This window comes from Nicotiana tabacum, chromosome 17 (assembly GCF_000715075.1).
Source record: "Nicotiana tabacum cultivar K326 chromosome 17, ASM71507v2, whole genome shotgun sequence".
In the NCBI taxonomy this organism is placed as follows: Eukaryota; Viridiplantae; Streptophyta; class Magnoliopsida; order Solanales; family Solanaceae; genus Nicotiana; species Nicotiana tabacum.
Window position 1 is genome coordinate 59775169 of NC_134096.1, and position 20760 is coordinate 59795928.

The 20760-nt window shown below is 35.0% G+C and overlaps 1 protein-coding gene across 1 annotated transcript; it reads left to right on the forward strand.

Annotated features, from left to right (window-relative positions):
• The first annotated feature begins 17140 nt into the window (after positions 1-17140).
• Positions 17141-18958, forward strand: LOC107795091 (B3 domain-containing protein REM9-like). The gene is made up of 4 exons (XM_075233765.1): positions 17141-17409; positions 17531-17903; positions 18293-18429; positions 18588-18958. Exons 1-4 carry the CDS (start codon positions 17338-17340, stop codon positions 18852-18854), a joined length of 849 nt encoding a protein of 282 aa, XP_075089866.1. The 5' UTR covers positions 17141-17337; the 3' UTR covers positions 18855-18958.
• Positions 18959-20760: the final 1802 nt, after the last annotated feature.

Below are 20760 nucleotides of genomic sequence, written 5' to 3' on the forward strand. Positions count from 1 at the left end.
GAAATTTTTGGGAGGATTCTTTGCAGAGCTTATGTCTAGTTATTATGCTCTATTTTAAGTCTAATATATGAAGAAAATACGCCCTTAAAATTCCTGTTTGGACGACCCGAAATGGCCCATTTTTGGGCTTTCATTTAAGCAAATAGGTGACACACCTACTTGTCACCTAGCAGCTGGCGCAGTATCGCAAAAATGCACATATCTCTCTACTCCGATGTCATATTGACAAATGTTTTAATGCGTTGGAAAATAGACTCATAGATATTTAATTTGATGGGTGGAATACCCCATAACTCTAAGTATATTGGGAAAAAATCGTAGTTACATTTGACCCAAAGTTTCAGTAAAACTTATGAATGTAACTTGTGATGACTTTCATCGACTTTTGTTCCACAACTCGCTTGACATCAAAACATAACACACGGATGTCATACAAATAATATAAATCATAACATAATCTCCTTATCATGTTAATCACCCTAGTCTTACCCCAAAGGTACATGTTATAACATTTCTAACTTGTCGACTTTCGATGAAACATTGTTTTATTTAATTGCTTTAGCTTCTGAACTGTCCAACCCTCTTTGTACTTGTTGTTCATGATCTTCAATATTTGTAACCTCAGAGGTAACATGATTAACTTACTTTATATACTTTTAAATATTATCTCATTTTTGGTCCTACATTAGTTTGCTTACGACGCATTTTTACGTTCGAAAATATAGGGTGTAACAGTTTAGAGTTGCAACAGCTTTGGGATACAGATGCTAATGCCTCAACATTGATCACAGATTAGTTTAACACCAGATATTACCATGAGCATATGCATAGGTTAATAACACTACTTGAATTCTTTGAAATCCTAACTAAAGATACAGATAATGACATAGGCAAGTTATTGTACTCAATTAGTAACAACAAAATTTTCTCCAATACCAGATTCAATCTAAATTAATAGGGGAGATAAAGCACTGAGTACAGTTTCAAAAAAGTGTCCAAAAGTATGAAGTTATGAGGGATAAACTAATATTTACGCCAAACTTCCATACATACAGAGACTTTAATCAAAGTTATGACCTCACAAGATAGGATTAGTCTCAAGCATTACATAATCATATTATCAGTATCATCCAGGGTTTTTAGAACAGGGGAAACATCATACTAAGCAAACTTAACTCAGCTGTATAGACTAAGGTTACTGCTAGGCATGGTGGAGTTGCATTCAACTAAAGAAAACATAACTACCATCTAGTTCATGAGAAATAGGTAGATCATAACAAAATATATGCAGAATGATCACTGATGTTCACAGAAGGTCTATCCTAATGAGACTGTCTACAATTAACAGTTAGGCATAGATATAAAGCTTTCATAGTGATGAATCAGATAATGCTTAAAGGTTAACAAGCACTTACATAAAGAAGGAGAGCATTTTAAACACTTAAGCTTCATAAACATTAACCAAGTGATGTAGAGTTACCTATACGCTTTCATGTATGTTCTAAAGCTAAAATTATCTAACAACAAACCCAAGTATGGAATAACATAACTCATAATAATATGGCATGATAAGCATGAAGACTACAACAAGAACCCTAAGTATAGAATAATAGAATTCAAAATAAATACAACATGATAAGCATGAAAACTATAACATCAACCCTAAGTATCAAATAACAGAACTCGAAAGCACATTGCATAATAAGCTTGAAGATTGTAACATAATCATTAGAGGGAAATCAGAAGTCTTGGTAGGTCTGAGAAATCATTAAATCATGTTAAGCAGCTTAACCACATAGGCTATTTAATACAAAACAGAAGTCACAAGGTCACATAGCTACTTAATCAATACTAATGAAACATAATAGCTGACAAAATATTGACAACAAATCTATGATGAACTAAAATAGACAATTAAAAACTAATAGAAAATATTATAAATGAAACAGGTAACACGAAAACAGTAGCACGTTCATGATTTTCAAATGAAATGATTAAAAGAGAAAAGGTGGAGGTGTATTGACCTCCTCTTGAGCAGAAAACCAAAAAAAATATTATTTCCTAGCCGTATAGAATCAAGAACTCACCTTGGCCAGTGTAATACTTATAATGAGAAATAAATTAAAAGCTAGTTAGAACACTAGCTCGATTTTTACTACCCAAGACTAAAATTTATATTTGCTAAGTGATTTCGTTGTGTCATTATTGTATATCTTCTGTGTGTTAGGTTATATTAAGTGAGAACATTAGCCATTATTTATAGTGGTTATGAATGCATTAGGGTTCCATATTTAAATCGATAGTGGAGAATGACGGAGGAATGGTGATGCAAGCACAATTGAGTTAAAATCTCATAGAAACAAAGGGAAATCAGTAGGAATTTTACCTGAGAAGGGGAAAGTGGGAGACCGACCGTTGAAGCATGAGAGACCGCCAGTCAGAACCCTAATACTTAGAGGTTATTGCATTTGACCTCTAGATATCGAATATTACAGATGAAGCCAACTAACGTCTTCATGCCTGCTTCAATTTGAAAGATTGAAGGAAGAAGTCAAATGAGTTGAAGTTTCACGTTTTGGTCTAGGGTTTCAGATTAGGGCTTTTGAAGCCAAATGGTGAAAATATAAAGATCAACAAAATCTTAAGTGTAGGAGCAAAATGGATAACCATGCATGTCATGGATTTGAAAGATCAAAGGTGATTTGAAGTTTCATATGTGGGGTTAGGGTGCAGATTTGAGGGATTTCAAACTCCATTGATGAAAGAGTAAAGATTCAGCGAGAATCACGGATGTGGAGGACACGGAAGATGAATCTCTAGGTGAGTTCATGACTTTGCACGAATTTTTGCAAGGTATTTTGATTGATTTGGGTTGTGAGGTTGAGAGAAAATGGAGAGAAAGGGGAAAGAGAGGCGACAGGGTGAGTGACAAATAAATTAGGGTTAGGGAATGAGACCAAATAGTCTTTAGGTTACACTAGGAGGAAAAGATCTGGGCCGTTAGATCATTTGATCAACGACCCTGATAATTCGGCATTTAAGGGTGAGAAGGTTCTACTCGAATTTTCATCCACGAAGGGCGTAATGAGATTTGTGAAGAAGGAAAAGTTGAGCCCTCGGAATATTGGTCCTTTAGAGGTGTTGGAGGGAGTTTGTGAGGTGGAAAATACACTTTCTTTGCCACCCATTTTATCGGGGGTTCATCCGGTGTTTCATGTTATCATGCTTCAGAAGTACTATGAGGATCCGTCATATGTGTTGGATTTCAGTCGGTGCAGTTGGACAAGGATTTCAGTTAGATGAGAAGTCGGTGGCCATTTTGGATAAGTGGGTTCAAAAGCTAACGTCAAAGAATATTGCATTGGTAAAGGTTCAATGGAGAGGTCAACTGGTTAAAGAGGCAACTTGGGATACCATACATGATATGCAGAGCATATATCCTCCTCTCTTTTATATCCCAATATTCTAAACTCATTCAAGGACGAACATTTGTTTAAAAGTGGGAGAATGTAGAGACCCGACCGATCGTTTTGTGTAGTTGAGAATCATTCCCCTATTTTTACTTCCCGTATACTTATTTTTTATTTTGTGACTTACGGGAATGGTTGGTTTGGTTTTAGAAAGATTTTGAAATGAATCGGAACACTTAGTGACATGGTGTGAAGCTTAAGTTATAAGAGTTGACTGAGGGCTGACTTTGGTGTGAACGACCTCGGATTGATAAATTGATAGTTTCAATAGGTTGGTACGGTAATTATGGACTTAGGCGTATGTCCGAATTTGGATTTGGAAATTCCTAGGTTGGTTTAACGCAAATTGGCGAAAGTTGGAAAGTTGAAGCTTTGGAAGGTTCTTAGGTTTGAACGAAAGTTGACTTTGAGGCTATTGAGGTTGGATTGTTGTTCAGAAAGTTAAAATAGGTCTGTTATGTCATTTGGGACTTGTATACAAAATTTGGGGTTATTCCGAGTTGGCTAAACGTGGTTCGACATGAGTTTTGAAAGTTTGAAAATTGGTTAGTTCATTGAGCCTGAATTGAGGTGCGACTTATAGTTTTGATGTTACTATGTGTGATCTGAGACCTCGAGTAGGTCTGTATTATGTTTTGGGTCTGTTTGGTGCGATTAGAAAGGGTCTTACGGGCCTTGGGTGTATTTTGTATGAGTTTCAAATCATTTTAGAGCTAGTTGGTAGATCAGGCCTAGTGTTTACGCACCCGCAAAGTTTTGGTTTGCAGGTGCGAGTCCGTGAAAGCGGACATGGGGTCGGATATGCATGTGTGGGTGGAATTAGGGATGTTTGCAGATCTGGTGGGCCTTGCACAAATGCGGTACAAGGTTCGCAGAAGCGGCAAGTCGGTGCCTTGAGTTATTTTTGCATCTGCAAAGTATTTTTCGCAGATGTAATGTCGTAGACGCGACAGTTAGGCCGAAGAAGCGAGAATCGCTAGGCAGAGCATTATAATCTAGGGTTTGTCTTATTTTATCGTATTTTGAGTTTGGGAGCTCATATTGGGGCGATGTTTAGGCGATTTTCCCTTACTTTTATTGGGTAAGTGCTCTTAATTCGGATTTAATTATTATTCACTATTCTGCTCTTGATTTTTATTTTTGTTACACCCCACATTTATTATTCACCTAGGAAGTTGAAGATTGCTAAGTGTGGCTTCTAGCATAGCCAATCGGTCGGCAACACGTTAGGGGGACAAAGAGGTGATTACATTTTATTAGATGAGCCACGATGAGATGTTATATATTACAGAACCCTTTTATGGCCGGGTACGACCAAGACCTCTTGAGGCTGGTTACACTGAGTTTTGTTGAGACCGAGTACAGTTGAAACCTCTTGAGACTGGGTACGATGTGATGAAAACATGAGGCTTTACTGAGTCTTCCACGAGGCCGGCTACGATATGATATGATGTGCCCCAAAGTGTAAGTAGGCATGATATGAGATGGCATGACCCAAAGAGTGGTGTAATAGTATTATATCATATTTAATGCATAGCCCCAAAGAGTGGCTTGATTTTTATAGAACTTTCATACCTATATGATTCATGGTTACAGTAGTGTACTCCCACGGTCGCGTATCTTCGGTATCCAAGTTGAAATTTTATATTCATATCTCTTATGTCATGTCTTTAGTTTATATACATTTTTAGCCTTACATATTCAGTACGATCATGCCCACAGCTGCAGATAGACCCGGTGACGTCCCTCCTCGGTAGGGTGCTCATTTCAGTTGTTGGTTGTCACACTCCACTTTTTCGAAGTAGATGTACGGAAGTAGATAGGTACCACAGTATATGTATATGTTATTTTGGGTACAGTGGGGCCCTGTCCTGACCAAGTTATGTATTATGGCACTATTAGATGCTTGCAGATTGGCGTCCTGTATGTATGTAAATATTGGTTATGACTTTATTGTAAACAGATAAATAAAATGTTGGAAGTTTCTTCCATATTCAGTTGAGGGCATTTTTAATTTTTGGCATTATACTGGGAGGCTGTGGTGGCCCAAATCTCATGTTGAAGGGTCGCATGGGCGTTCAAGTATCATGTGTCTGTCACACCTCCCGAGGTTGGGGTGTGAAAAACTTGATATCAAAGCACGGTTTGTTCTAGGGAGTCTGCAATCTGTATCTAGTAGAGTTTTATTTATGGGTATGTCATGCACCATACTTATAAATAGTAGGCTATAGGATATATAAGACATATACCTTTATTTCTGATCTAGATCTTGCGATAGAGTTGAGTCATAATTGTTCACTTCTAATATACCTCTTGTTTATGTTCATAGAAATGCCTATAACAAGATGATAGGCAGTTGTTCAGAGATTATATTAAGAGGCAGGGGCAACCAATCGGGTTCTACCTTCTCATATAGATCAACGTGAAACTCGCGATGAGGCTGATGTTCACGTTTCGAGAACAGCACCACTACCACTGGAACATCATATATAAATAAATGTACCCCAGTTTCCTCCCTTGATTGCTCTTGATCAAGACTTAGACATGAGAAGTGTTATGCAGTTGTTAACTCGATTAGTAGTCATGCATGCCCACCGTTAGGTCCCTAACAACTCAGATAAAGCAGTTAGCATGAGAGCTTGGGATTTTATCAATATAGACCCTCCGGTATTCATAGGAACATATCCACATTAAGATCTCCAGAGATTTTTATATCAGATGCAATGGACTTTGCAAGTTATGCATGCCAGTGATAGTGAGTTTGTAGAAATTGATTCTTTTAGATTGCGAGATATTGTTGTAGTATGGTATGAAACTTGGGAACTATCTAGGGGATCTCTTGCACCACCGACTAGATGGAAAGAGTTTTCTGAGGCATTTTTGCAGTAGTATTTGCCTGTTGAGCTCCGCCAAGCCAGGTAAGATAGATTCTTATGGTTGGAGCAAGGTAATATGCGTGTGCCGAAGTATAATATGCAATTTAACTCTTTGGCAAAGTGTACCCCTTCGGTTGTGGCAGAGATAAATGATAGAGTACATCGCTACGTGGGTGGTCTGGGACGACATTTGATTAATGATTATACCACTGTTTCTCTGAATCCGAATAAGGATATTGCTCGAATTCAAGCTTATGCACAGAACATAAAGGATCGTAAGAGGAATTAGCGAGCCACTCGAGTATATGACCGGATCCAGCATAAGAGAGCTCGTTCAACAAGTGATACAGAAGAGTCCCGAGGTGGGTATAGACCTTCGTTTCCTCGACATCCATCTCATCCGGCGACTAGTGCACTATCAAAGTTCCAGGGCCAGTGTCGTGATCGGACCACTTATTCAAGTGAAGGAAAAAATTCTCGAGGACAAAACTCACAATATAATGGAGATTCTAGTAGGACGAGACCCCCGGTACCGTATTATGGATGATATGGTAAGGCCTATTTTGGGAAATGTCGCCAAGGTTTGAACGTATGTTTTTCATGTGGGAAACCCGACCACATTATATGTTTTGCCCCTGGTGAGAGGTGGGAGTAGTATGGTTCAACCGACGGGATCAGTAAAATCATTTAGCTCAGGTGGATAACAAAATCGCATAAATGCATTGTGATGTCGACAAGACCTAGAGTCATCACCATATGTGGTTAAACATATAATACTCGTATTCTCCATTAATGTGTATGCATTGATAGATCCAGGTTCTAATTTGTCATGCGTTACTCTATTTGTTGTTGGTAAATGTGGTAAAAAATCTAAATTGTTAACGCCAGCCATTTGAAGTGTGTACGCCCGTAGGTGAGTATGTGGTAGTTAGGCGAGTATCTCGAGGGTACGATGTAAGGATTTATGATCGTCACACCTTAGCTGACTTGAATGAACTAATGATGGTAGAATTTGATGTTATTATGGGAATGGACTAGTTGGCTTCGTGTTATGCTAATGTGGATTGTTGGACGAAAATACTTTGCTTTAATTTTCCATAATATCCTGTCATTAAATGGAAGGGTGATGTTGCACCACCTAAGATAAAGTTTATTTCTTACCTTAAAGCTCAAAAGATGATCTTGAAATGATGCATTTACCATTTAGTGTGAATGTAGGATGCGGAGGCAAAGCCTCCAGCCCTTCGGTCGGTCCCTGTTATTAATGAATTTCCCGATGTATCTCTTGATGAGCTCCCGTGTATTATTCCTCTAGAGAGAGAGAGAGATCAAGTTTGTTATCGATGTGTTTCCCAATACGCAATCGATATATATTCCTCCGTACAGGATGGAACCTGTGGAGTTGAAGGGTATGAAAGTTTAGTTAAAGGATCTTCAAGATAAGGGCTTCATCGACCGAGTACTTCCCTGTGGGGTGCCCCAGTGCTATTTGTTCATAAGAAAGACCGTTTGTTGAGGATGTGCATTTATTACCGATAGCTAAACAAGGTAACTATTAAGAACAAGTATATACTTCCTAGGATTGATAATGTTTTTGTACAAGGCACCAAGTAATTTTTAAAGATCGATCTTAGTATTGGGTACCATCAGCTAAGAGTCAAGAAAGAAGAAGTTCTGACGACAGCCTTTCAGACCATATATGACCATTATGAATTTCGCATTATGTCTTTTGGCCTGACCAATGCACCAACAACTTTTATGGATCTAATGAATTGGGTGCCCAAGCCATTTTTGGATATATTTGTGATCGTGTTTATAGAAGACATTTTGGTGTATTCACGATCCAAAGCTGAGCATGCAAAGAATTTGCGAACGGTACTATGGATGCTTCAGGAGCGTAAGTTGTACGCTAAGTTCTCCAAATGCGAGTTATGGTTGAACTTGGTGGCGTTTTTTGGGCATATAGTATCGGATGAGGGAATTAAGGTTGATAATCAAAAGATCGAAGCAGTTAAGAATTGGCCAAGTCCCACAACTTTTATGGAAGTATGTATTTCCTAGGTTTAGCTGGTTATTATCGAAGATAGGTAGAGAATTTCTCTTTTATTGCTGATCCATTAACAAAGTTGACGCATAAGGCGGCTAAATTCCTGTGGAACGATACTTGTGAAAGGATTCCAAGAGTTAAAGAATAGACTAACCTCAACGCCAATTTTAGCCCTTCCTAAAGGAACAAAGGTTATGTTATATATTGTGATGCTTCTAGAGTGGGATTGGGAAGTATATTGATGCAACACGGTAGAGTTGTTGCATATGCCTCAAGACAACTAAGGAAACATGAGCAGAATTAACCGACTCATGACCTTGAGTTAGCGACTATTATATTTGCTCTGAAAATATGGCATCACTATTTAAATGGAGTTCATGTCGACATATTTACAGATCATACGAGTTTTCAATACGTATTCAAGCAAAAATAAATAAATTTGAGACAGCGGAGGCGATGCGAAGTGTTAAGGACTATGGTGTTGATATTTTATACCATCCCGGTAAGGCAAATGCTTTGGCTGATGCGTTAAGTCGAAAGTCTATGGGTAGTTTAAGGCATGTGGAAACTGATAAATTGGATATGACTAAAGACTTATTCCGATTGTCCAATTTAAGTGTACTATTGCTTGATACCAACGATGAAGGAGCCATAGTTCAGAATGCTATTGAATCCTCGTTAGTGACCGAAGTAAAGTCACGACAATTCAACAATCTAGTCTTGGTGAAAATAAGAGAAAGTATTCCCTTTCATCCGGGGTCAACCAAAATGTATCATGACCTTCGACAACTATTGATTTGGAAGAATAATTATCAAATAGAAGGTTTTGAGTTGGAAAAGTTAACCAAGTTTTACTTTTATGTATTTAACCTCGAATTAGAATCTTGATGGTTCCGGTAGGTTTGGATGATAATTTTGGACTGGGGCGTATGCTCGGATATGCATTTGGATGTATCTAGAAGGTTTTGGCACTATTTGGTAAAAGTTGGCAATTTAAAGGTTTGGAATATTCATAAGTTTGACCAGGAGTTGACTTTGATTATATCAAGTTCGGATTGTTGTCTTGAGAGTGGGACTAGTTTCATTATGTCATTTGAAACTTGTGTGCAAAATTTGAGATCATTCCATGTTAATTTGATATGGTTCGGTACGAGTTTTTGAAGTTGAAAGTTCAAAAGTTCATTAAGTTTGATTTGAGGTTCGATTCGTGGTTTTGATAATGTTATGGGTTATTTGAGGCCTCGGGTAGGTCCATGTTATGTCTTGGACTTGTTGGTATGTTCAAATGGGATTCTGAGGGGCTCGGGTGTGTTTTAGATTAATTTGATCATGTTGGGCAGTTCCGGTGTTGGTTCTTTGCACCTGCTCAGATTTAGCCGCAGATGAGGACTTGCTTATGCGATTGAGTGATCGCTTATGCGAAGAGGAGGTGTCCAAGGGAGTTCCGCTTTTGTGGAGGTTTTAGCTCAGATGCAAGAACGCTTCTGGGAGGTTGGAGTCGCATATGCGAGATTGTGGCATGGTCAGGTGTTTCGCATCTACGGTAAATGGATTGTAAATGCGAGAATGAGACATGAGTTGAGTGGTTGCTTCTGCGGTTGTACTTGCGCTTTCACAGATGCTGTAGAAGTTAAGCTAAAGTTGCAGATGCGATATTTTTGCTCGCAAATGCGAGGGTGCAGGTGCGCAAAGACAGTCTTGGATTGTTGCGCAAAGACAGTCTTGCAGCCTTCAACGCTTGCTTCACACAGAAAGTCAAGATCATTATGTTAATACAGAATTGCATGTAACAAGATGACTGATTTCAGTAGTGTTCACATATTGCCAATAAGCCAAGATAAAATACTAACATTGGCCCTTTCTTGTGAAAGAAGATAAAGCGACATCCTCTTGCAACTTTTCAACCTCCATTCTTTCAAAAATTAAAGCATATCAACTGAAGCATTGTCGTCTGCATTTCCTTGTCTTTTTCTTTGGTTGGATTGTCTAGCTGATAGGGATATAGTAGATATGCTCTAGATAAATCTCATATTTGAAATTTTGAACATATTTTTTGTGAACGTTGTTTGATATAAAAATACATGGTATTTGATATTCTTTTATCGTAGTTATTATTAATTGTTTGATTAATTTGATAAAGTTTTTGATTAAATTTTGCTACTTGTCATCGTGATGGAGATCATGATAATGAGAGTGAAGTTTCTTATAATTTAATCTAAATTTATTTTTGATCGTAGGATTATTAATTTGGATATTAGTTATCCGGTTAGATCAATATTTATGTGATTGTCTTTATGGGATAAAGATTAGTTGATCTAATTAACTAAATCACATAAATAGATGATGCATATAGAGATATGATCATTGAACCGACTCATTGGATAATTCCTAATGGTTAGAATTATCATAAAGTGCCAATAGGATATTCTCTTGAACAATGTGATGTAAGAATTTTCTTTGATCTAAGATCGTCATAATAATTGACAAGTTATTTATTGTGCTTTGATACTAGACACATATGGCCCAAGTGCGCTAGTTGAAGGATATTGGGAATGATTAAATACTTGTAAAATTAGTGATTGATCAAGATGGAATCTGTCAACTCTTGGTAATGAGTTTAAGTTTCATGTTGTCATGAATTATAAAAGACCAAACTAAGACCTTTGCCAAGGCAATTGAATGAAAGAAGAAAAGAGTTTTTTAGGTCATTCAATGGTCGATTATATTTGACATGAACACATAGTTGGTCTCGCCTAATTTGACTGTTGAACCATATCCTTGGGTGACTAGAGCTATAAGGACAGAAGAAATTACTACATTATTCTTCTACGGGTTCTTGAGAGTAAATTGTATATTTAATGCTATCCGGTCGTTAAGGAATGTTGCTAGACGACACCCTTGATTAGTATATATATTGATGCGATCAATTTACTACCGGCTTAGTATTCAACATACGGAGTCGCATACTAACGAGTGTTCTGATCTTTGCTAAAGAATTAATTACTTTACTATTTGATAATTAAATTAAATAATTTAATTGGTCAAATAAATTTAGTTATTAGTTCAAATGAAATATTATTATATTCTTTGCTAGCACAAAGGATATAATTAATATTGTGAATAAATTGAAGTTTTCTATTTGGAATAGAAAATTAAATTATCTCTTGGTTGAAATATATATGTGATATATATACATATAATTAATATTTATTTATATAAGGTATGTATATAATATATTATTTGGAAATCCAATTTAGAATTGGACGTGCGGCTGCTTCAAACCCATTAAGAATGGGATTAGAATTTTCTTAATACAAAATGCTAATAGTATTTATAATCCAGTTTGGAATTGGATCTTACGGTAAAGTCCATAAGGACTTGGTAGTCACGATGCAAATTTGAAGGGGAATTTAAATTTCCATAAAGTTTATTTAGGTAAAAACTTTTACCCTAAATAAATTATTACCTCAACCAAATAGGGAAAAGATTTATAGGTGATACTATGTAAAGGGTGATAGGAGAAAATTTATCATATTAGTAATTTTTGAGAAGAAAAATTACTTTATAAAAGTGACAGTACAACACAAAGCCAAGAGATAAAATACAATAACAAGAAGAGTGTTTCTTGTTCTTCTATCTTTGAGTTGAGATTTTTGAGAAAAATTTCAACACAATATTTCATTCAATATGCTCACGGGTTTTATTGATCAAAGAGTTGATAGCAATGATCGATCTCGGGTGTGAATACGCATAGAATCTTCGTACCATCGAAAGTTTTTTGAAACAAGACTCTTAATCAAGTACGTCTTAGATTTGATATTTGACATGTAAATAAATTTTAAACACGAAAATATGTTTAAAAGATTGTTATTTTCATCCTAAATGGAAAATGGCGAACAAAATGCTCAACTATGTCTGGTATATTTGCTTTCCCTCAGTTGTTTCTTGGGTTACCCTCTAGGATCTCTATAGAATCATCGGACTCGATGGTGTGTGTAGCTACGTTCACTGATATCTGCCTTATTCCTTTTTCCGTGTAAAAGGATAGTGGTTATTTTTCCAGAAAAATTTCACTTTTATGCCAATTATACGCTTTGTGAAAAGTGGGTCAAATTTTCAATTTCATATTCTTCCTAGTCATAGTTCATATCACAATATAGTTGTACTATCTGCAGCTAAAAAGGCGTGTATACCTTCTTTGACTCTATATTTTCATACATACATAGCAAAGACAATTTCTTATAAAAACAAGTATTCCCTCTATTTTAATTTAGATAAATTAGTTTGACTCGACACACAATTTAAGAAAAAGAAGAAGACTTTTGAAATTTTTGATCTTAAAAACTTAAGGGTTAAAACTTTGTAGAGCCATAATATTTATGTGGTTATAAAAACTCCTCATTAAGGGTAAAATAAAGAATTTATTGTTGAATTAGTTTTACAAATTTAGAAATGTGTCATTTATTTTGAAACATACTAAAAAGGAAAGTAGCTTGTGTAATTTAAAACGGATGGAGTACTTTTATATATATATATATATATATATTAACTGTTAAATTAGCAATTAAAATTAAAATAACTTATTTTTGCACAAAATAATTTTTTTTTAAAAACTCCATGTACACACAAAGAGAGTACTATTTTCTTTAAGTATTACTCCTAGTATATATTTATCTAGGAAAAATATATGATAGACATTTTCTCCTAATATTACATATACTAATACTAAACAAAGAAAATTATATTTTTGATATATTATGTTAGAATTAATTATGCCAATAGAATCAACCAAACAAACATACTCCTTTTCTTCTCATAAAAAACTAGCTCAAAAAAAAAAAGTGCTTCCAATTTATATCAATAATCTGAATTGATGCTAAAAATGAATCAACTTAACTTTTATATATATGGGAAAAAAGTAATGAGCAAAATACCCACCCATTCAGAAATGCAGATTATATCAAAACTATTATCAGTACATAGTACATGGGAAATATAAGTCATACAGTAGTGTATAGTAAAGAAAGAAAAGGATTGGCGACATGCAACAGTACACAACTTTTTCGTTTGGTACAGTCATGAATCATGATGAAACATTGGGAACCCAGTAACGTGAATAGTCTGTTGGCTCTCATGAGTACTGCCCAATTAGCAGCTAGCAGTGAGAAAGCATTTGAATACCTTTTTTGTTCTTTTTTGTCTTTAAACTTCACTCAAAATAATGTCCAAATGACTACACATACGTAAGTTTGGCCATAAATACAGTAATATTTTAACTTTGGTGTGTGTATATTAACAGAAGCGGTGGAATCAAATGATATTAGCTTGTTATACAGAAACACTGACTTGATTACAATAACGACAAACAAGAACCAAGATCAATATATTTTGGATATGCTTTTAAGGTGATGATAACTTTTGCTATGCGGCCCAATGATCGTTCAGCGCCCACGCAACCAAAGAAGACAGACTCCAATGACGTTGACTGCTACCCAACTCAAGGGAATGACAACGTATTGGAGAAGTTTGATAAATTGTAATTTCCCTTACAGAAAATCTGAGAAAGGACAGGAAAAAGATATTGTACTCATTGTTGTCCTTTACCTTTTACTTTTCCTTTTCCTTACTATACACGGATTATATCACTTCTACTTCCAAGTAGAATAATTTTAGCCGAGGACTTTTGAATATGGTGATTGGCTGATTTTTTTTTTCATTAATAAAAGTTAAATGAATTAAATGTTAGCATAAAATATGATATTTGTTTTAAAATATAATCATTTGATTTTGAAATATTGAACTAAATCAGATTCGCGTTGGATATTTAAAACCATGGTAGGAGGAAACATTTCCTACAAGAGATTTTATTGTCTCCGAAACTTGAATTCGAGCGGGGATTTCATCCGTCCAATCACATCCATAAAAATTCGGATTATTATTATAAATTCGAACCATGTCTTTTTTCAACTTGTATATATACATGAAAAACATACAAATCTAAAGAAGGGATCTCCCGAACTACGTACATAGTATTCCTCTACAAGTTATCCATTTTTTACTAATTATTCACTCCGTTCACTATTACTTGTTCAGTATTTTAAAAATAAATTTTCACTTTTACTTGTCACTTTTAGTATATCAAGAGAAGACAATTTCTTATTTCCTGTTGTACCCATATGTAACAACCCAACCAGTCGTTTAGAGCATTTGTATTCCGTTCAGCTATTTGAAGTCTTGAGTAGCTTCATATGATGTATTATGACGTGTGTGAATCGTCGGTTTTGATTTTTAGGTATTACATAATTTGTTAGGAATAATGAATTTTATGATTTAAGTTTTAAGTTGGAAGAGTTGACCAAGTTTAACGTTTTTAGTATTCAAGCTCGGATCAGAGCTTTGATGATTCCATTAGGCCTGAATGGTGATTTTGGACTCGGACGTATTCACGATTTTGCATTTGAATATTTTTAGAACGTTTCGGCATTAATTGGTGAAAGTTAAAAATTTGAAGGTTTGGAATGTTCATAAGTTTGACCGAGAGTTGAATTTGATAATATCGGGTTCAGATTGTGGTTCCGAAAATTTCAATAGCTTCTTATATGGAAAATTTGAATTCATTCCGAGTTGAATTAATATGGTTCGGCACAAGTTTTTGAAATCGAATGATCAAACAGTTGCTAAGTTTGAATTGTGGTGGGATTCGTCGTTTTAATGTTGTTATGTGTGATTTCTAGCCTCGGGTAATAGCCCGTTTGGCCAAGTTGTAAAAATCAACTTATTTTGAGATGTGATTTTCTCAAAAGTATTTTTTGTGAGAATGAGTTTGTGTTTAACTAATTAATTTGAAAAGCGTTTCTGAACAGCAATTAATGTTTGGCCAAGCTTTAAAAAACTTATTCTAACTGTATTTTTCTCAAAAGTGCTTTTCAAAAAAGTATTTTTGAAGATATGCTGCTTTTTTCTGCTTTTGCTTTTGATTTTCCTCAAAAGCACATTTTCATTCCTTTCAAAAGTTTGGTCAAGCGCCTTAATTTTAGCACAAAAAAAAGCACTTTTGACAAAAAAAAAAAAATGATTTTGCCTCAAAAGAAGCTCGGCCAAATAGGCTATAAGTCTGTATTATGTTATGGGACTTGTTGGTATATTCTGACGGGATCCTGAGTGGCTCAGATGAGTTTCAAGGTGGTTTCAGACCATTTTTAATTGCTGTTTTTTTGCTACAATAGTGTGCATCGCGATCGCGGCATTGTATCGCGTTCGCGAAGAGCAAAATGGGAAAAAAGAGGTCTGTGAATCGTGTTCGCGGAGACAGATTCGCCTTCGCGAAGAAGAAATTTCTACTACACAGGGCATACTTTGCAAACTTATATCTTGCAATCTTATACGGGATTTGAAAATGATCCTAGAGTGAAAGTTGTAGCCCTTGATGTCTAGTTTTCAGAAAATTAAACTATTTATCATTTGGAGTTCTGTATAAAAAGTTATGACCATATACTAGAGGTTGTCTCGAAGTTGGGCAAGTTTGTTCGAATTTGTTCATCGCGATCGCAAAGGGTAGAAATTGAACTGATTTTTTTTTTGAATCACGATCGCGATATTGGGGACCACGATCTCCAAGAGAGACCCCTCACATTGCATTAAAATATCAAATTTTGGGAGTTTCGGTCATTTTAATATATTTGGAGCAATTGAGCTCGGATTGAAGCGAATTTTGAGGTAATTTTCACCATATGGATGGAGGTATGTGTTCTTGACTCGGTTTTGGCTAAATTACATGAATATATTATCGTTTTTATCATTAAATTGGTGCTTGGGGTTGAAAATTGTAGAAATATTTTAGGCTTTAAATTGAGGATTTGGAAGTCGAGTTCTGATCGAAATTTGATAAATTTGGTATGGTTAGACTCGTGGTTGAATGAGTGTTCAGATTTTGTAACTTTTGATAGATTCCGAGATGTGGGCCCCACATTGACTTTTGATTGACTTCGGATTTTGTAATTCGACCGGTCATTTTAAAAAACTGACTAAATTTGGTCGGTAATGTTATTTTTTAGTAAAACCGACCAACTTTGCTAAATATTTTCGTGCGAAAATACAATTAAAGAGTATAAATGAAATAAAAGACAGTCTTAAAACAAAATGCACCAATGGTGTAGTGGTAAAATAGTATCCTGCCACAGTATAGACCCCGGTTTGATTCCCAGATGATGCATTTTATAATTACATAATTAAAATATCGACCTACTTTGGTCGGTTTTTTCGGCAATTATTTTTTGTTTTGAATTTAATTGATCGACCAAAGTTGGTCGGTAATTTCCGACCAACTTTGATCGATATGCCCTTCCGACCTTCAAAATAGCGTCCACACGTAAATGGTCGCGTTTTGGACTGTCGTTATTGGCCATTACCGACCCACTTTGGTCGGTTTTTTGTTTTATGATTTTACTCGAATTTTTAGTAGTGTTACCTAGCGGGTGAGGTTAAATGTCATACTAATCACGACTAGTTAAATTTTGAATTATGACACTTATTTTAAATTATTTTTTAAATTTATTAAAAATATATATCAATTAATATGGGTATCATGATAAATTAGTCAAGTACACTTGCACAAGTAAAAGTGAATATTATTTGTCGAAGAGAGTGCAAAGTTCACGTGTACAAGTAAAAGTGAAGAAAGGGAGTAATAGTATTCCTTGTAATTAATAATGTGCAGACTGCAGTAAACGGTAGCATTGTGCCATTGTTCAAAGCACTAATAATAGCAGTGAGCCATCATTTATAAGATTGCACTTGCAGCAATTTCTTCTCCTACCATTTCCCATGACATACAACTTGTAGCTACCTTTTTTTCCTGTTCGAAAAGGATAAATGTTAGTTATTTCCACCCTCTTTTCCCTGTGATCCATTCTCCCCGTTTCTTACTATAATCTCAAGTCTCAAAATGCTTGTGGATCCCGACAAGTACCCATCGTTTTGCAAGTTATTATTTAGAGAAGGTTTCATGGATAAAATAGTAAGTCTATTATTATTTTCCTGTTATTTCTTCTTCTTTTTTTCTCTCTCTCTTCGACTATGTCGAGGTCTACTTTTTCCTCCAATGTAAGATTTACTAAACTCGATGATTTATTTGTCAGCTAATGCCGCCTGTTTTTATCAAAGAAAACAAGAAGAAGTTGGCCAAGACTTGCTTACTGAAAACGGACATAGCAGCAGGGATGTCGTGGGAAGCAAAGATAGTGAGGGAGGATTCCTATTACTTCATATGTGCAAGAGAGTGGCCAAAGTTTGTAGCGCATCACAAACTAGAGCTAGGGGACATTTTGCTCTTTTTTCTAGTTGATAAATCAACGTTCCATGTACTTCCCTACGGCCAGAAAAGTTGTAAAAACCTTTGCGGGAGACATCTATTTGAGGAACTCAGCAGTTCCTCGGAAGAGGAACTTGACATAGGAATCGGACTGTCAAGAAAATCTAAGAAAGTTAAAAGGGAGCCAAAAGAATCGGCAGGTAATATTGATCTGTTTATGCGTTTGGGGTATATTTATTTGTTTTCAGTTTGTCTGTAGATGCATGAGAGTTGATGCAGATTTAATTACGAGCAGACCACAAGAAAACACATGACTGATGACTCATATATATAGGTCATATTGACTAATTGGATTTAGTGAAAGTCTAGCTAGACACTTGTATATTGTCGTAAGTGTAATACCTTATATTATAAGCATGAGATCCTTATAAAATTTGCCAACAAAATGGATATGAAGAATTCAAATAACCCATTCAACTAGTTAGGTATTGAAAGGCACTTTGAGACGCAGTTGGATTTGATTTATTGATTGATCTATATATAAATGCATGAGAATGTGGTAAAAACTAAACTCAGGTGAGAAAGACAGGTGTTGCAGAGGAGGAGGAAGCACAGAATGGAAGTAAAGGAAATGGTCGAAAAACACTTAGATACAGTGTGGTGAACTTGAAAAATAAAAATCCATACTATGAAATGGCTGTAAGAAAGACACACTCGCTTTTTGTGGTAAGGTTGAACAACTCTGTCTTTTACTACATTATTTTCCCAGTCCTCCCCCTTATAAAGAATAAAGAAATGAAACTTAAAAAGAGAAAAGGAACAAAAAATGGTACTAGTACTAGATGTTATGCCTTTACTTCCACTGATTTGATGATTATGTTTAGACTATCCCAATGACCTTCGCAAGATGGACTGGCATAATTAACATGAAGAAAATAACATTGATTAATGGAGAAGGGAAGAAGTGGAAAGTGGATATAGAGCATATCGGCCCAAGGGTTCTCATAAAAGGTGGATGGGCTGCCTTCCGAACACAAAACAAGATAGCCGCCAATGGTGAAACTTGTCGCTTCAAGTTGATTCAAGGCTATGGACGTGGACGTGGACGTCCTTGTTATGTTTTACAGGTTGAAAAGATCCCCAAACCTTGAACTTGCTATAACATGTATGTAGTTGGTTTCTTTTGGTTACATTTTGGCCTTCTCTTTGTAGTGAAGATGGAGTGCTAGTAATTAATGGGCATCTTTTTTCCTTATATTTAAGATTTTGTTTACTCGTACGTGTTAGTAATGCCATATGTTTGATTGAACATGATTTATCCAGTACCGCTAGGAATGGCGGGCAGGGTACGTAGGGCGATGCTTAAACGGGGCGGGTCTACATTCAATTTTTTAAAAATGTTAATGAGGCAGGGCAGGGATGGGTCACTGAGATGAAGTCCGACGTGTCAGCTGTAGGTTGTAGCTTAGCGAAATGAGGTTCGTGTTTGTGATGGAGCTACTAACTTCGACTTTAATTAAGCAGCCATTTTCGCTCTTAACTTGTGTCCAACTCAGTAGAAATCAATACTTGAAAAAATAAAATAAATTGATATATAGATGATAGCTTATCGAGAAAAAAATGGACAAAATTGTTGCATTTTAGTGATAAAAAGTTATTTTACTCTTGAAGTAATATGAGATACAATAGAAAAGCAAAGAGTTTAATATAACAATGAAAATGATGTTAACAATAATCATAATAAAATACTCCATCCGTATTAATTTAGATTCCATCCGTATTAATTTAGATTTGATAGTATGACTTGGTACGAAGTTTAAGAAAAAAGAAGAAAGACTTTTGCAATTTGTGATTTTAAAAATTTAAGAGGTAAAATTTTTGTAAAGCCATGCCATTTGGGTAGTTATAAAAGTTTTTTATTATGGGTAAAATAAAGAGTTTAAAGTTGAATTATTTTTAAATTTAAAAATGTGTCATTTATTTTGAAACATATTAAAAAGGTTAGTACATCGTCTAATTTAAAACGGAGAGAGTAATGTTTTTATTAGGAAGAAGTCATAATTAATTTTTCTATGTTCTGTACTAAATAATTTAAAAATTTAAGCTTTTCTTTTAATAATTGTGAAAGTCAAACTAAAACATTCAAATGAAGATTCTTATTTTTACATTTTTCATTATTGACAAGTGGGTTGGGGGGAGGCGGGGGCTTTATGGTATCAAAGCTTCATGTGAAAATTAGAAAAAAGAATAAAAGGTGGAAGATGTTCTAAGACAACTCCGGTAGGAATTTCAAAAATTTGATATAATTCCAGATTTTGACTTTCATAAAATCATAATTTTATGTAATTTTCAGGTCTTGAAAGCAAAAATAAATAGAGGTTAGAGAAGTAGAAAATACTGACAAATAAAAAATAAATGAAAAACAGGACAGTGCAGGGCAGAGCGAGGCAGGGACAAAAATTTGTGAAAATGCTAAACGGAGCATGGGTGGGCGGGTCAAAGTTTGTCCTGCCCCTTCTCTGTCCCGCCCTACCTTATTGACATCCCTAAGTACCGCATGGAAAATATGAATTTGCTCAATTTATTGTAGCTTGTATACTAAGTAAATTTTATGGGTGGTTATTGAACTTTGTGTTCATTACGCAAAAGACGTTTTTCTTCTTTTTGTTACGTAAAAATTATTAATTTTGTGTTCATTATCTAAAAGTCATTTTTCTTTTTTTTGTTACACAAATTATTTTACTTTGCTCTATTTATCACGAAAGTCACTTTAGCTAGATTTTATAGTAATACTTTTACTTGAAAAGTTTATTATGTCCTTGTATATTATATAATATATTTTTACCTAGGTATTTTACTTATAATTAAAATAATTTTAAATTATTTTAATATATCCATACATTTAATTTTTTCACGGCACTCAATTTGTTTAATCATATTCAATCATGAACATATTTAAATATAAAAAATAAAAAATAAATTTAATTTTTAATATTTATTTAAAATAATAAAAACAGATTTGTTTAATAAATGATAGTTTTTTAATAGTCAATAAAT

Coding starts and splice junctions, on each gene's coding strand:
- LOC107795091 (XM_075233765.1), top strand. CDS start 17,338: ATGCTTGTGGATCCCGACAAGTACCCATCGTTTTGCAAGTTATTATTT. Junction 17,410..17,530: donor AAGGTTTCATGGATAAAATA/GTAAGTCTATTA, acceptor TTTATTTGTCAG/CTAATGCCGCCTGTTTTTAT. Junction 18,430..18,587: donor AGACACACTCGCTTTTTGTG/GTAAGGTTGAAC, acceptor GATTATGTTTAG/ACTATCCCAATGACCTTCGC.